The 17,366-nt window shown below is 38.8% G+C and overlaps 1 protein-coding gene and 1 long non-coding RNA gene across 3 annotated transcripts; one reads left to right on the top strand and one right to left on the bottom strand.

Annotated features, from left to right (window-relative positions):
* Positions 1–3,492: 3,492 nt before the first annotated feature.
* Positions 3,493–5,810, top strand: LOC122871560. Its single transcript, XR_006376908.1, has 2 exons — positions 3,493–4,526; positions 4,953–5,810. It is a non-coding gene; the product is annotated as an uncharacterized LOC122871560 (long non-coding RNA).
* Positions 5,654–16,940, bottom strand: LOC122871558 (tetraspanin-6-like). 2 transcript variants are annotated; one of them, XM_044186813.1, is made up of 9 exons: positions 16,702–16,940; positions 14,124–14,180; positions 11,334–11,453; positions 11,094–11,168; positions 9,798–9,893; positions 9,007–9,126; positions 8,888–8,920; positions 8,715–8,798; positions 5,654–7,175 (listed from the first exon to the last, which is right to left on the bottom strand). In XM_044186813.1, exons 1-9 carry the CDS (start codon positions 16,759–16,761, stop codon positions 7,083–7,085), a joined length of 738 nt encoding a protein of 245 aa, XP_044042748.1. In that variant the 5' UTR covers positions 16,762–16,940; the 3' UTR covers positions 5,654–7,082. The 2 variants fall into 2 exon arrangements, with proteins under 2 accessions (XP_044042748.1, XP_044042749.1); XM_044186814.1 differs by lacking the exon at positions 11,094–11,168 and having other exon boundaries at positions 16,702–16,871.
* Positions 16,941–17,366: the final 426 nt, after the last annotated feature.

Genomic DNA, 17,366 nt, shown 5'->3' with positions numbered 1-17,366 from the left:
CACTCAAAGCGGCCATGTCTTTAATTATGCATAACTTGGTACACCGTTTGGTATAATGTTACCATACTCACCATCTTAGTTAAGACACAACATTTGTTAATTAGCAGTAAACAGAGTACAAGTGAGGATTAGTTTTGCAGGTATTTGGTCATAAACCAAAATATTGATCAAGTCAAAATTTTGGCCAGATAGCGACATTAAATGAAAAGTTAAGGGACCAAAGTTATTACAATTCATCCTGAGAGGAACATGAATGTTTGTGGCACATTTTATGGCAATCCATCCAAAGGTGGTTAAGACATTTCACTCAAAACCACAAATGTCAACCACATAGTGACGCTACAGGAAAAGTCAAGGGGTCACCAAAATCAGTGGGAGTCATCCCCTGGGGACCACAAATGTCTGTACAAAATTTTATGTCAATCCATCCAAAAGTTTTTGAGATATTTCATTCTGGACCGAAGTGTTGTACCGACCGACCGAGTGACATTGCCATCCTTAGAGCCATGGCGCTAGCGTTGCAAAAATTCTTACCCAACCTAAAAGAAACTAACGGTCTTCAGGCGACTAAAATTTTGGACATGTTTAACCTACCCGAACCCAAAGTGCTTTTTTTTTTATAGACTAAATCCGAATCCTAGGACAATCAGAACCAGTTTGAAAAGATCTGAGAATAACTATATGTGATTCAAAACTCAGTCAACCCAAACAGAGAAAGAACACCAAAACTGGCCGCATCACGATGCTCCTCCGATCAAAGGGGGCGGGGCAGCTGCAGTCATACAGAGCAGCAACAGACGTATTTTTCCACCACTTCGTATTCCACACACTCCCATTCTGCCTAAAATAATAATTTTGCTCCTGTGATGATGATGATGATGATGATGATGATGATGTACCACGTGATCAGAGTTGATAAAGAATCCACTTTGACATACTGACACACAGGGACCCACAGCAATACAAAGGCACCCTACCCAGACCAGATTAGACCAAATATAATGTGACGCTGCCCAACTCAGGTTCTAGGTCAAGTCTCAATTACAAAGAAGACACGGGAAGACCTCTTTGAGAGTCAGTCCTGAGATAGACAAATAAACTAAAAAAACTAAGATCAAAACCAGCCAGAAGAGAAGGTAGAGGAATGAAAAACAGCAAATTTAATTTCCTGCCAGCAATGCCCAAACTGGTTTACCTGCAGAAAAAGACGTAGCAACACTGAAGACTAAATTCCTCATGTGAGTCAAAGGACTGAAAGAACAGCAACAGAGCTGTAGTCCTGCACAATAAAGAAAGAACAATTTCCACTAAAGATCTCATTCTGTTTATCAGGCCTTTGAGGAAGTCTTCACCCAACATCGGTGAGTCGGTGACTTATTGTGTTTTAAACAGCCATCAGTAACACTTACAGTACAGGCTATACTCGGGACACTTTTCCTGTTTTCATTTTGAGCTCAATAAGGGGTCAATGAACATGTCAATGAAGTATACTATAAGAATATAGTATAAAATATACTATATTTTAGGTAATGTACCAATAATCCAGTTTTAAATTTAGTTGTAGGCATATAAAACTTTGTAATGTCAGTGTTGCAATGTCAAGCTTTAATTTTTGGTTTTAGAGTGTCGACATGTCAGCTGCCAGCTGTCTGCTGACAGAAAATCAGCTATTATGCGACATCTGTCTGGATTTGTTCACTGATCCAGTCACATTACCATGTGAACACAACTTCTGCCAAAACTGCATCATGCAGAACTGGGACAGTGGCATCCAGTGTCAGTGTCCCTCATGCAAAGAACCTCTCTATAAAAGGCTTCACTTGCGAAGAACCATGAAAACAGGATGTGTACTATACAAAAGAACCTCTGGAGCTCTTCTGCAAGACTGACCAGACCTGCGTATGCATGCTATGCCCTGTTTTAGCCCACAAGTCGCATGAAGTCATTCCGCTGAAAGAACAATTTGAGAGAAAGAAGGTAGAGCTGGGCAACAGAGAGGCTGAAATGCATCGGATTATCCAGGAGAGACGACTGAAGATTCAGGACATCAAACACTCTGCAAAGCTAAGCAAGGAAGATGCAGAGAGAGAGATGGCAGACGGTGTTCAGGTCTTCACCGCTTTGACATAGTCTTTGGAAAAGTTCATCGGGATGATTGAAGAAAAGCAGAAAACAACAGAGAAACAGGCCAAAGGTTTCACTGAAGAGCTGCAGCAGGAAATCTCTGCACTGATGAGGAGATACGCTGAGCTGGAGCAGCTCTCACGCTCAGAGGACCACCTCCACTTCCTCCAGAGCTTTGTTCACTGTCATACATATCCACTGCGATAACACAGTTTGTTTAAGCTGCTCACTCTCACTTTTGTTCTCCCTAAGCTGGTACTGCTACCTTTCTCGTTGCATCATCACCGCTGCTTATCTATTACATTTACAGCAAGCCAAACTGTAGAAAGAAATCTGGTACAACACTCATGTATTTTGTTTGTACCTAAGAGAACATTTCTAAGTACAAGAACATTGGTGAATGCAACACATTCTCTTATAGTGAATTACGCTAACAAATTTGGTCGCACGAGTGGTTCTTGCATATTAATTAGCAGTAGAAGACACTGTGTCATCTTTTGAATGTAATTTGTGTTTTCCACTAATAAATTAAGGATGATAAGCCAACTGAGTCTTTATTGGTCCATTCCTAAATGTATATTAGCCTGTTAACTTAACAGCAGTCGAATGTTTCTCTCTGCGAACAATGGCAGCTGTGTATTTTATGTACAGTAATCTCTGGCAAAGGCCTGTAATGAAACTCCCTGAGGCGGGCTCCCATGTGGAAAAAAAACTCAGTGAAGGACGAAGGATCAGTGGCCCCCTTGCTGATTTGAGTGTGTGTGTTTTCCCCATAGATAGAATGTGGAGGATACCAAGACCTGAGTGCTGAGCAGCTTAATTAAAGAATAGTTTTACTGGTTACAAAGATGTACAAACAAAAATATCTTGAACAAAGGGCTCTCACATAAAACCATTTAGCTGTGCTCGCTTAATTGTTTTGTCTTGTATGTCATGTCAGATTAGTGTACTTTAAGACTGCATTTGAAAAGATGCTTTCAAATATTTAAGATAGAGGTAAAAGTGTACTATGTTTGGGAAATGGAAAGACTGAAGCAGGCATACCAGAGAAGGGAGAAAATACTCCCAACATGAACTCCCTGTCAAGGAAAAGGTCCAAGAATTTAATCTTTGTCACCTGCACAGCTTGTGTTTTCCCTCTGCTTTTCTCACAGATTTTAAAAAAGCAGACAGTCAGTAACTGAAACCATATCTCATTTATTTTGTTATGGTTGTGTTTGATTAACTGCTGCATCGAGATCCATCAAATCAGGATTTTATTCTTGTAGAGCTGTGTCACAACAGAAAGACAGAGAGTGTGATCAGCTTCACTGAAACAGTTTTTAGAATATGTAAAGTGAAATGGACATTAAACAAGCTCAGCGTTATTTCTGTGATTTTACCAACTTAATGCCACATCATTTATAGTTTTTTCCTCTCCAGTTCATTTGCACCAGTATGAACTGTGGAGATGAACGTCGGTGCCTGGATCATAAAGACATGTGTGAACTGTTCCTCAGCACATGCAGCCCTGTTGTTTGGTTTGACTGTTCTCTGGTGTGTACTGCCATCTAAGGGCTGCAGGTGTATTCTGACATGAGGCACAGTATATGGACAAAAGTATGTACACCTGAATATTACACTGATAACCACCAGATATTGGAACCTGGCTGCAGGAATTTGCTCATCAGGAGGCACACACATATCCATATATTTTTTGCAACAATAATCTGCACATTATAACAAAAATATACCTGCACACGGCCATCTTCCTTCCAGTTCCTCCTTAATTCTACATAGACATAATTGATTGGAAGTCCTGGTGGTGGGGGCGCTGTTGCTGGTCTCGACGGTGCTTGGAGGTCCCATTGTGGTGGTGTTTTGACAGCGTCCTTGGGGGGCTTCTGAGATTGGGGCATGGGGACTGGGTTTAGGTACGTCTAAGTGTATGGGTAAGTATATGTGTAAAGACCTTTTGACATTTCACAGCAGGAAAAGCACAGGTGTTACTAATAGCATTAATGATGGCTGCATTCCATTTAGGTGAGCCAGTTCCAGGGTTTGGTATTGTGCATGCTGGCTTGAAGGGACACTTAATGGAGCAAAGACTTAGTAGTTCCTGTTAGTAGCCTTTTCTACTATGATAAGTCCAAATAAAGATAAAATAAAGAAAAATAAGACATTCCTTATTTCATGACTACAACCAGATCTTAACATTGTTTTAATTGTCTCTCCTGTTGTCAGTTTGCTCTGTGATTTACTCTCATTGTCATTTCAGGACCTGCCCCTCCCTCCCTTCTCTCTAGTCCTCAGCATTTGCTGCCTTCAGCCATCACCTGACTTCCACCAGCACACCTGTTCCCAATCCACTAATAAGCTCCACAGCATATACACCAGCCACTTTCCGTTCAGTTTCCTGGCAGGTTGTCTATTCTGCATTGAACTAGTGCACGCCTGTTTGCTTTGTTTGTGTGCTTGGGTTAACCACTTGATAACAAACCCTGTTTTGAATTGTGGACACAGTAATCTTTGTTTTAATTTAATCTGAGCCGTGTGTTAGAGTACACTGACTGCAACACTTGAGTCTTGGAGAGAGGTGTTGATTAATGTAGATGAACATGAACTCCAGATGAACATTTGCCTTTTAGGCTAGCTCTGATGTATTTACATTTCTTTTTCTCTGTTGATTCAGTCAAATATACACTCATTTAAAAAGGCACAGGAAATGTTATCTTTAACATTTTGGTTTTTCGGAGTCCAGTCATTTGATACAAATTCTAATGTAAAAAAATACTTTTAGATTAGACTCCATTTTTTTTTTTTTTATTGGTTATCTCTTTCTGTTTTAGGGCCATTCAAATCTTTGTAGGACCAGTTTCAGGCCACGAGGGACTAGCTGGGGGCAATCTCTGAAGGATTATTCCCCAAAAAAGATGGAACAAGCTGATCTTTTTTCAAAACCTCACCAGACACTCTCATGCTGACAACAAGCTGCAGGGGGATTTCCCATGATCAGAGTGTTGAATGATAAATAGGCTGGCTGACCCAGCAGTGGAATCCAGGCTGAAGATACTGTTTCCAAATAATCCAGACAACCCACGTTCGAATCCACTAGAACTGGTACTGCCATGCTAGCAGCAGAAAGGTTTGCTACCTCTGTACCAGCCCTCTGACTCCTCCTTGAGACCCCTAATTCTCTATCAGCCCTTCAGACACCTCTCTTACCCCCTTTAGACCTCCATACCCCTTGATCAACTTGTAATACCTCTCTTTCAGCCCCCCACACCACTCTATAGACTCTATCATCCACCCAAAACTATTCCATCATCTCCTTTTTTTTTAGACCATCTATCTCACCCCGTGCCCTTCCATCAACCCTTCAAACCCATCTATCATCCCACTATACCCCCCTGTTAACCCTTTAAAACCCACATCTTCCCTTTCAACCTCTCTACTGGCCTTCATCAGCCCTTTATGTGATGGGCACATCAAACCCTGCCAAAGGTGAGGAAATACTGATCATATTTGAACACAAGAGACGGAGACCATGTGGCTATTCAGTCTCTGGAGTTTATTCTAAAATGATACGAGTGCAGATTTCACAATAAAACAGTTCCTGTCACAGTATTTTTCTACCACTTAAGTCTTTGTCAATGGGGGGTGAGATGTTGTGTGGGATATCTGAAAACTTGTAACCCTGAGCTGTTGTTTGGTTTGTCACATGGCTTCATCCTCAGTGAAATTAATCCCCAGTAAATTCTGGGAGAGTTATGTAATCTTATGTCTTCTTATCATCTTGTATGTGTATGCCAGCAATTCATACAGCTGTTCTTAAGGCCAACAAAATGCACTACATTTAATTTTGTTGTCTGTGAATATGTTTTATGCCTGTTATTTTAAACACCCATCTAGGGATGTGCATTGGAAATTAACAGCAGCTATAAATGCTGTGATAAACTGCATGGGATAATTATTATGCAATTCTCTATGTATACTGTATCTGTCCCTATCAAATAAACATTAAATGAAAATTAGATGAAATACACATACACACAGCTTTGGAATATATATATATATATATAGTCCATTGTCCTACATTTTTTACAAACGCACAGACAGGTGACAGCTTAAGTGTTCTTCTGACGTGTTTTTAACCCGAGGAGGTTCTGAAATTTTTGTTGGTACCTTTTTATGTTGGTAATTCCTTCAGAAATAATCTTCAGGTTGCTTTTTATTTTTAAAATTTCGAGTGCAATCATAGTTTTTACAAAAACATTTGCCTGGATATGAAGAGTCTTTTATCTTATGTCTGTATGCTGATGTTTCAAGAGCAATCAAGTCTGGCAGTTTTGTTTCCCAGTCCAGGGCCTAAGATGGAAAAGGAGGATTTTCCAACCTGTTATACAGACGGTGTAGTCCCGCATTCGTCCAGGAGTGTTCCATCGTAGAAAAGGTTTCAGTCGTAGTCATCTGGACACTGTTTTCAGAATCAAGACGTTTCGGCTCCCATCCGGAAGTCTTTCTCAATTGTGAATGAGAATGTCCAGGTGACTACGACTGAAACCTTTTCTACAACCTGTTATACAGTTGCTGTTAAAATCACAGGTAGTAACTCTGATGTTATGATCTCCTCGGGTTAATAGAGCAGTAGTCAGATGTGGTGAAAGTTTAAAAATTGCCTCTTTTCTACAATATGTCTCTGTTACATAAGACCACTATAATACTGCATACCATCAAATAACACGAAAGAGATATAATGATTCACAAAAATAATTGCAATATTTCTTCAATAGCAAGCTGAAAGACAAAAATGCTGCAAGGCTGCACTTTTGCTCACAAATTAAATCTCTCTGCAGCATGCCACATCCTCCCTCTCCTGCTTTCGCTGTCGCTCTCTTAAAAGGCAGAAATGGCATTAAAAAAAAAGAAGAGATCATGTATTGACCACTGGGTCAGGGGCTGGGTACGAAGGGTTCCCTTCAGTATCCCTTCATTGCAATGGACGCTCCTCCTGCGCTGTCATAACGTTTGACTTGATGGATCATCAGGAGGGAGACCAGCAGGCCCAGCAACTATAAAGACAGGTAGTCAGTTAGAAAGACAGACAGACAGGTTACAGGTACAGTAGACAAGCTGTCAGACACCTTGAATTCACACCAGAAGTGAAAGACATTAAGCAAGCCATCATCTGTCCAGTCCACACTGCGTGCAGCTGCTGTTGTGAATTTAAATGCTGACTGGAGGCCAACAGTTGTTATCAGTTTACTACCTGCATATTGTTAGTTTAATAGCTGAATGAGTTGTTGAGCTTTCTGAGTGGAGCTCAAACGACAAACTGTCTTCAACCACTATACGTTTGCTTAACGGGAGGCCCCGCTGGTTCTGGAAGTGTTTTTCCCCACTTTAAATTTAAATTTTAATGCTTTTAGAGATCCTCAATGTTTCTTAATATAGAAACATAAGTCTTCTGGATAATTTAACAATAGGTTCATGTTATGGCGTTCAGATTAAATTATTTCAACTTTGTATCTGAGAAATAAGGATTTTTCCGGCAGTTTATTAAGGAAGATTACAGTTCTCCACGGGCCTAAAACTGAGACCCGAACCCAGCCTGTACTTGCGTCTTTAAGACCCGACCCACGTGAACCCAACTGACCCAAGGCCATTATTTGCTTACTAAATTATATTTGAAATTAACCAAACCCAAACCCGACCTGAAGATACCCGACGCAAGATAACCGCTCGAAATCGATCCAAAACCCGACACTTTGTTGGGACCCTGTACCCTTCTAATTTGAAATTTTAGGCCAACATTTATGCTGTATGGCCAGCTGTGGCTAAAACTAACATTAGCTAAGAGCTAAGTGCTAAGCAGTTTACTTTGCAAACATGAACTCAAGCAGCCCTGGCCACAGTCAGCAAGGTAATGTAATCTTTGCATCCAAGATTTGGTTATCTCTTAAAATCAATATACAATCAGCATGGTCCAACGTTAGCTATCTGTATTGATGGGTGGTCACCAGTAAAGTAAACGTTGGTGCTATTCCTAACTACATAATGACTTCTTTATGCCTCAAAGTTTAGACTCAGAATCTGGAAGTGGACTGAAGTGCATTTTGGGACTCGTAGTTGACTGAAGTGTGAATTACACAGGCTTGCACCTTTTTAACTTTTCATTAAAAAAACATTTTCAGACACAGTTGCTGATCTTTTGTACTCGTGATTCACCCAGGAGAGTTCCATGTACGTCCAAGCCTTGCATTTCCATGACTGTCCGACACCTGACATTGTCCGTGCAGAAAATGATCGTGAATTTTATTTTCTGGAAATTACTCCTCACACTTTGCAACTCCTTATTACCAATTATTGGTCTGTGAAATTTAGAAAACCAATTTTCAGTATGAGGAGCAAGAGTTGGTCAGGAGTCCACAAGAGGAAAACAGGGGTTAATGCTACTGTTTATATTGGTGTATTTTCCCTCCTCTGAAGCTTTATATATCACAATAGTGATAATGGATCTTGAAAGATTGCTGTTGTTGACAATATCTTAACAATGCAGTCACAGAACATGACAAAAAACAACAACATATGCGAATAACAGCGGAGCTTACTGCGGTGACAGCAAATCCAAATAAGAAGCCCATGAAGATCTTGAAGACGAAGTCGGCCAACGAAAAGATGAAGTCACCACAGGTCTGCAGAAGAGGAGATGGAGAAAGGGTCATTATCTGGAAACATCACAGACTAGTAAATTGGATGGTTGGTTGATTGCTTGATTGAATACCTGTTTGTAGATTTGGTCTGGGCCTTGGGTTCCCTGCAAGAAAACAAGAGGTTATGGTTATCATACTAAGAAAAGCAAAACAGTCAACTGCTATATATATATCCTGTTATAAAACCAACCTGAGGTCTGGACATACATTCTGATCCAAATACTCTATATTCTGCATGTGAGCTGCACTGACAGGAGTTAGGGATAACATCACCCCAGTCCTTGGCGCTCACCACTCCACAGCACTGGACCTGCAACCACATGAGAGCGTGAGTTTCAAGAGGTGGAAACGGTCTTTAGCAGTAACCTGCGTTGTAGATGATGGGATATCAATAATATTAAGTGAAAGAGAGAACTTAAGATAAATTAAGAAATAATTACACCAAAGTATTGAGCACATATTAAAACCTTTCTGAATTACTGTAAATCTCACATAGTGGTTAAGGTTTTTTATTTAGCTCAGCTGTAGAGATTTTTTGAGAAAGGCTATATTTTTCAGTTTCCCTTGTTTTATGACTATATTTGAACAACCCCCCGTACATGTTGCTTAAAATTCTCCATATCGGGGAGGAAATATGTGTTTGTAGCAGCATGATGGAAAAGTGTTTGGATTATACAGTAACTTACTTTATGTCAACAAGAACACAATAAGGATTGTTGAACCTCCTTGAGGGTTTTTCTGCGTGCCCTGTTTTTTTATTTTTTATTTTATTTTTGAACAACATAGCAGCTATTATTGTGACTGTAATCCAAAACTTTCAAGTGTAAAAATGTGATTATATGAAGGTTTTCTGTATACTTGAGAGTACCCTCCTCTAACATCCACTGGAAAGCATTTATCCTAGAAGAGCCTACAAGAAGCAGTGTTTAGCCTAGCTAGACTAAACTCAGAGGAGTTAGAACATTATACGCAGAACATTACAGATTGCTGTAGGTCCTCGAGCATAGTTCGCATGTCATCGTTTTCCACGTAGATCTTTGCCACCTCAGAGGAGGCGCTGTGTAAGCTCTCCTTCAGCTACAAGAAGAGAAAGAACAACATTTGCATCAAGATAGACCGAGAGAGAAAAAACAGAGAGAACAATGTTAGCATCATGGTAGATTTGCTCTGTAGTGAGTAGTAAAGTGAGACTTCTGTCACTTCTGAATATATTTGCACTAGAAAATATGGAGTAAATTTGGACACAACTAGAGAGATCAATGTTAGCGTAAGCAATGGTAGCGTTAAGATGGAGAGAGCAGAAAAACAATGTTACAGAAAAAGAGAGAGAGATATTGTCAAGGTAGACAGAGAAAGAAGAACATTAGCATAAATATTATACGGGAGAGAGAAAATGGTAGCATCAAAATAGATATAAAGAGAGAACTAGATATAGACATCATTAGCATCAAGAAACTGACAGAGAACAGTGTTAGCATCGAGATAGATGGAGAAAGAAGGAAAGAGAATGAGAGACAGGATGTTAGCAGCGAGATAGAAAGAGAAAATATTAGCATCAAGATATAGAGAGAACGTTAGCATCAAGGTAGATAGAAAAATGCAAAATGAAATATACAGACAGAAAATAAACAAGATAAAATGTTAGCATCATGGTAGACATGTGCTGTGTCTGATTTATTCACTATTATAATCTATTATATACAATTTACTGTGAAGAGAATGGGAAATTAAGATTACGGACACTCATTTTATGCCTTAACTAGCAGGTGTAGTGTCTGACTGTAATTTTCACATTCATCAAAGGCAAAGCAACACGTAGAGGGATTTCTAGCAAGAAATAGTGTACATGCTATGGACACTGAGACTGAAAGGAGTGATTTTAGACGCAACTAGAATTATCATCAAGATACAGAGAGAGAAGTAACAAAGCAGCAAATGTTAGCATCATGACAGAGAGCAAAAAAACAATTAAAGCTTTAAGATAGAGAGAACATCAGGGTAAACAGAGTAAGATTAGAATCAAAATAACAGAGCAAGACAGATGATGATAGATGATAGATACAGAAACAGCACTGGCATCAAGATTGACAGACAGAAAAAGAACACAATTAGCATCAAGATAACAGAAGGAGACAGTATTGGTAACATACAGATATGTAGAGAGAACTTCAGCATGCTAATAAACACAAGGAAAGGGAGAAGAACGGGGTCAAGTTAGGGGGACGAACATTTGCATCAAGACAGATCAGTACATAGGTAGCTTGATAGGTAGATGACCTGGTTCCTTGTGACAGCAACAATGATGCCAAAGATCAGCATGATGATCATTCCAATCCCCATGAAGCCTGCAAACTGTACATGAAACAATATGAACAATATTCAAAGATATCATGACACATTTCTTGTTTTGTTGATTGAGTGGCTCGATTGCCCAACAAAGTGATCAAATTAACAAAAAAACGGATAAGCTGATTCTCGTGAGTTCTTCCTCTGTTTGACATGGGCTCTGGTACGTACTATTTTGAGGGCGAGGCCTTTCTCGGAGCAGCCTGCATAGATTCCCAGGCAGGAGATGCCGAGGACGCCGATGGCAAACACCCAAGACCAACCCACGGCCGGGCCCCCAGTCACCGACAGCTGCTCCGCCATGACAGGACAATAACACAACACAAACACTGAATTAACAGTTGAATAATAAGGCTGGCATTATTCTACATTTTTCTTATTGTAAATAAATCCCATGAAAAAAACAAAAAATGTGGGACTCCGCGTCGCTTAATACTTTCTGTCTTCCCTTGTAGAGTTTTGTATAACCCGGTACGTGTTGAAAAAAATAGTCGGCATGCTATTCAAATACAGGCTATGATCTAAAAACTCTAAAAGGCTTTTAACGATATTTATTCAAGTTTTAATAGACGGCTAGATATCTTCGTAGCCACAGTTCAGGCAAAGTAACAATGCAAATGCCACTCAAAACTGATAAATAATGAATGGACAACAACAGTTATTATAACTAGAGGCTAGAAGTAGCCTGTAGAGATTAACCGCTGCTCAGAATCTGTGTGACATTTGAAAACGAGAGCGGATCATAATCAGACAGAGACAGTAAGAGAAAGTTGCAGTAAAATGTGTAATGATTTTTTTTAACATAAGAGCACACCATTTTTTTTTCAAATGTAATTTCCAGACAAACAAAATTTTTATGGGCCAATACTATATAAAGGACCATATGGGTATCAAGTTTCAGCCCATGGAAAAATGGATGTTGGAATGCATGAAATCTATCTAAAACCTGATGATGTGTTTTGGAAAATCCTCAACAAAAATGGAAAGTAAATTTGATTAGTTAAAAACAATGAGCGGAACAGATATATTCCATGAAGAGACATGTTTTTTCCTCTCAGTTTTCTATCTGATAACATTGTCAGAGCCATCTTGTTTTTCTGTTCCAGAGAAAGTCTCTCGTGACTCCCCCGAGCTGCATCTGTTCTGCATTAGGAGAAATCAAAGCCTCCACTACGTCTTGGCAGCTGCTCGCCTCCTTATAAACACTCACAGTCCCTCACCTTAACTTGTTGCAAACATTTAGTATTTTCAGATGTGTACTACATGCCGGATTATACATGTGATGTCCTGACTAACAAAATCAGCCTTGATTTTCACCAACGCACAACAGCTGCTTTTGTTTTATTTTCAAAGCCCAAATAAAGAATATTAACGTTCTGCCATAACCGAGTCTGAACCTACATAGTATTTATACTGCTGGCTGTAAGTGGCTATGCAAGGTTATTTAAACAATGCCATAAAATAGAAAGCCCCAATGATTTTAAAAAAAACTACTCTGTTTTTCCACAGAAAGACACTTGATTCTTGTAAGTGTTCGCCCTGTGAGTCACATTACAGTAAATCTGCTGCTCATTCTGCCAGCAGACATCCTGTAATGGGACGTTGTAAATCTTTGGCAGCGACCACTGACCCAACAAAGACAATGAAGGAATTCATCTGGCAGCTCCCAGCACACAATCATGATTTCATACCCCAGCAGATAAACATCCCCATTTCTGGTTTAGTTTCTGTTGACAGCTTCTGTAGTCTGTTCAACAATTAACACGGCCTATGTGATACGATTTTCTGACAAGTGATAGAAGTGGACGTAGTGTGATGTTCTTATACTGAGATAAAGTTTGGGAGTGAGAGGAGTTTAGGCCAAGAAGTCCGGCTCAACGTGTTAATCAGTGAGCTTCAGAGGTGCTGTTAGGCAGATATTATTACCTTTGGACAGAGCCAGGCTAGCTGTTTCCCCCTCCCTCCAGTCTTTATGCTAAGCTAAGCTAACTGGCTGCTAGCTCCAGCTACATATTTACTGTACAAACATGAGAGTATCGACCTTCTCATCTAACTCTCAGCAAGAAAGCGAACAAGCGTAAAGGATAATTCAGCTTTTTACAACTTGGTTTTTTTTCAGTTATAACATTCTACATTCAGATTATATAAACCACTTTGTTTGGAAGTAAAACTGAAAGTGAACACACCTGAAATGGCGGTAACAGTCCCTCATTGTATATGTAAACTGTGCGTACAACTACGACAAGTATGGTGGGTTAAATTCCATCTATAAACTGGGATGGATGTTTACAACGGACAGTTTGGGTAATAAGTTTACCGTTCTCCTTCATTTTGTCTTTCAAAAAACTTCGGCTGATCTGAGTGCTGTTTACAACCTGTCTGATTGCTGGTTTTTGTTGTCCTGTTGTACTTTTAGTGCTGTTGCTGTGTTCCCACATCTAATTAACTTTATGAGTGTAATATTATTATAACCCATAGAAATGATGGCCAAACTTGAAATGAATTCAATTAAGATCCAAGTTGTAAAAAACTGGAATTATCCTTTAACTCCAACGTCTCTTAGCCATGACTGTGATCATGGTTAAATGGTTAGCCCATTTGCCAAGCATTATTTGGCTTTAATAACATAATGCATTTTGTTCAGGGGGACACATTTCTGTTCAAAAATGATGTACTGTTTGGTTCAGGTGCCAACTTTTTTTCTATTAATCCCCACATCACTCAATTTAGCATATTGCTACCTAGTTTAAAAAAAAAAAAAAAGAAAAGACACCGAGCATAAAAGTGAAACTGAACTGTATTTGGCCCTTATTTCATTGAGATTACTTTTGTAAAAAAATTTAAAAGCATATATTTCTCTTTGAAACAGTCAAGTAGTCAAGATTTTATGTTTGCATTTTGATGCCACTGTGTAGAACATGAAGTGGATTCACCACTGTTGTTGTTGTTGTTGTTGTTTACCTGTTGGTTGTAGGTGCTAGCCCTCACCGCCCCGTAGATCAGCAGACATCCGATGATCTGGGGATAAATCACATTAGTTAGTTTGTGCTTTAACAAAATTGATGTATGGAGGCTGAAGTGTGCCACCAAAATATTGATTCTTTTAAAAAACTAAATTAAAGAGTGGACAAAACAAAGTGTAGACAATGTAGAAGGACAAAGAATTAGCAGGAAATCAGATATATTACTAAATGGATTTTTTTTTTTTTTTTTAGAAACAGCTTAAAAAACAAAATACATGTTTAACTTGTAGACCCTGCTAGACACCCCAGTGTCTCCATCTTTACCAACACATTGTTTGGCAAAACTTTGTCAAACCGACATAACTTTATTTTAAATTCTAGTGGGGATCTTAAAGTTTCCAACAACACAACATGAATCATTTAATTTGTGGAAAATTTTTATAAAATGATGCACAAGACTTTTAGAATATTTCCATTTGGTGACATGATTCAGCCATAAGAAACATCTTATACTAGGCTTGAATATTTCACTCGGTGTAAATATTGTACAAATAACAGTTGGAACAAGCTAAAACATAATATAAATGATACCAACATAAATAAAACTTAAAGCAGGGTTCCCAAACTCCCAAACAATCAAGACGTTTCGGCTCCCATCCGAACCTGACCTTCTTTTGTTTCCATGATGGCCCGGTAACAATAGGCCTGATTACTGGGCCATCTTGGAAACAAAAGAAGGTTCGTTTCAAGTGAAACTAGGCAGGGTAATCAGCAGATACTCAGGAAGACTCCTTCCTGAGGGCAGGGCTTAAGTAACACAGAGTAGCTTAAATTTCGGAGTTCTCAGACCATTTTCACAATTGAGAAAGACTTCCGGATGGGAGCCGAAACGTCTTGATTCTGAAAACTGTATCCAGATGACTACGACTGAAACCTTTTCTACGAGTTTACAGGAAGAGAAAAGATAGATTTTGGTTTAAAAATACTCAGAAATGATTTTTTTTAAAACACATATTTAGCATGTTATAAGAGATAAATGAACAATTAAGACAAGGACACTAGACGTGTATTTTTCATTTCACTGTGTCTTTAAAAGCTTTAAGTGGCTGGAAAATAGTGTCACCTCTCAGAGGAGTTTGAGGGCATAAACCACCAAAACCATGAATATGTAGTTTTCACATCATCAAAATCTATCAAAATTTATCCAGGCATTACATTTGTACTCGTGCCTGTTGGGGTTTTCATTTTGTCTCTCTGGTCTCCTGGTAGAGTTTCTGTCGTTTCTGCACAGAGACACTAGAGGGACACAGAGCTCTAAAAACACCAGAGACATTGTCTGTCACGCCTGATCATATCAAGTGAAGGCTGCTGCAAACACTCACGTACGCTGTAAACATCCCACCCTGGAAGCATTTCCTGGAAGTCCATATTATATGCAATACATTCAAGAATCTAATCTAAATTAATCAAATCTAATTTATGTAATCTAATCTAAGACATTCTAATCCATATGATCTAATTTAAGAATTTTATCAGACACAATATTTCTGTTTAAATTAATTTAGAAAAATAAACCAGTAACTGGCAACAGGAACTCGATAATGAACCTGGGAAAAGGAAAAGGGTGTGTGTGGGTAGGGGTTGGGTGGGGGGTGGGGGGGTGAAAAAGGAAAACACATTTGAAAAGCTTTGTTTTTTATTCATGAATCACATTTAGTCTGTTACACATTTTTTGTGATAAAGTGACACTTTTTATGCTGTTTTGTTTTATTTTCCCGGCAAAAAAGGGAAAGTGCATCTTAACTGTAATCTGCCTCTTCGAGCTCCACCCTCTGTACAATGCTTCTCTTCTTACATTCCTCTCTTTTTTTTTCCATCAGCGCTGGAAGCTGAAAACATGCCTTCTCTGTTGTAGAAAGGAATGAAACTACACGAGACGAAAAGGGGGTCGGTGGGCTGGACTGAAACGTGAACCAGATCTCTGCTGCAGAGATTTGGCCTTTCCCTCTTTTTTTCTGTCTGTGTTACTGGAAGTGACTGTTTACTGAACATGAACAATAAAACAATCTGTACCTCTTAATTGTTCTAAAGAAAATCATTTAAACATTGATACTTCACACCTTTGTTTGATGTTTTATCACTTCACTTTCGGTTTAATCAAACACTGTGATGTTTTTAGTGTTGTTTTTGATATATGTACTTATTTGAGGAGTTTAGACTTTATTGTTAACAAAGTATCTTTTTTCTCTCTTTCTTGTTAGTAAAGCTGTATCTTTTGTGTTCTTTTGAGTATACTAGACCTTTTTCCACCCTCATTTTTTGTTTAATAAAAGCTGAAAATTAAACAATTAGCCAACTTTTTACTATCTTTTTCATTTAGTTTCATCTAGACCATACCCCCCTATTTGTTTCAGAACATATACAATTAACTCTGACATGTTTAACAAAAGACAAACTTTTTTTCTGGTGGATTTATCCTTCTAGTTTTCATCTTCTTTTTTATCTTTTGCTCCAAACACAAACACTAAAGAAAAATAAATAAAATCAGAAATCATCAGAAAAGTGTTTCTACTTACTGCAAACAGCACATTGAAGAAGATGAAGAGGCACTTGAGGCATCCGTTAATTTTTCCCATCTTCAGTTGTTAGTGATTGACTCTGAGATGAAGAAGTGAAGCTGTGTGCATGTAACTGTGTGTGTGATGATGTGCGGCAGTGTGTGCTGCGATGACCTTCCTGCAGAGTGAATGTGAGTGAGGGTGAGGGGGGGAGCGCAGAACTACAACACACAGAACTGATCTGCAACAGGATTCACACAACTGTGAAATAACAAACTTTCATGCATAAGCTGCAGCATGAAGTGCTTCACATAGAATTATGTTAACACTAGAAACTACAGTGAAACTTTAAATAGCAGTTGTTAAAGTATCTAAATTGATTCATTTTAGCTCCTTTTGATTTTAAAAGGGTTTTTAAAAGTTTTTCGGGATTCAGTTCAGCACTTTGAGCTGGCTTTTTTCTTATTTAACTTTTATTTAATTAGAAATCTTTACAAAAGAGACTTATAAAAACACAGACAATTAACTTACAATATTCACATATAGGACTCGAGGCATGTAAAACGCTGACAGTCTTTATAAAAACACATTTTGATTGTGGCATTTGATTGAAGATTCTCCATCTAGATGATCTAGTATGAAAGCTGTTAGAAACACGAGAAGTATTTGACGTGTCGACAGGA

The sequence above is a fragment of the Siniperca chuatsi genome, linkage group LG23 (genome assembly GCF_020085105.1).
Source record: "Siniperca chuatsi isolate FFG_IHB_CAS linkage group LG23, ASM2008510v1, whole genome shotgun sequence".
Lineage (NCBI taxonomy): Eukaryota > Metazoa > Chordata > Actinopteri > Centrarchiformes > Sinipercidae > Siniperca > Siniperca chuatsi.
Note: the sequence above shows the minus strand (reverse complement) of the source record. Positions and strands in the feature narration are given on the sequence as shown.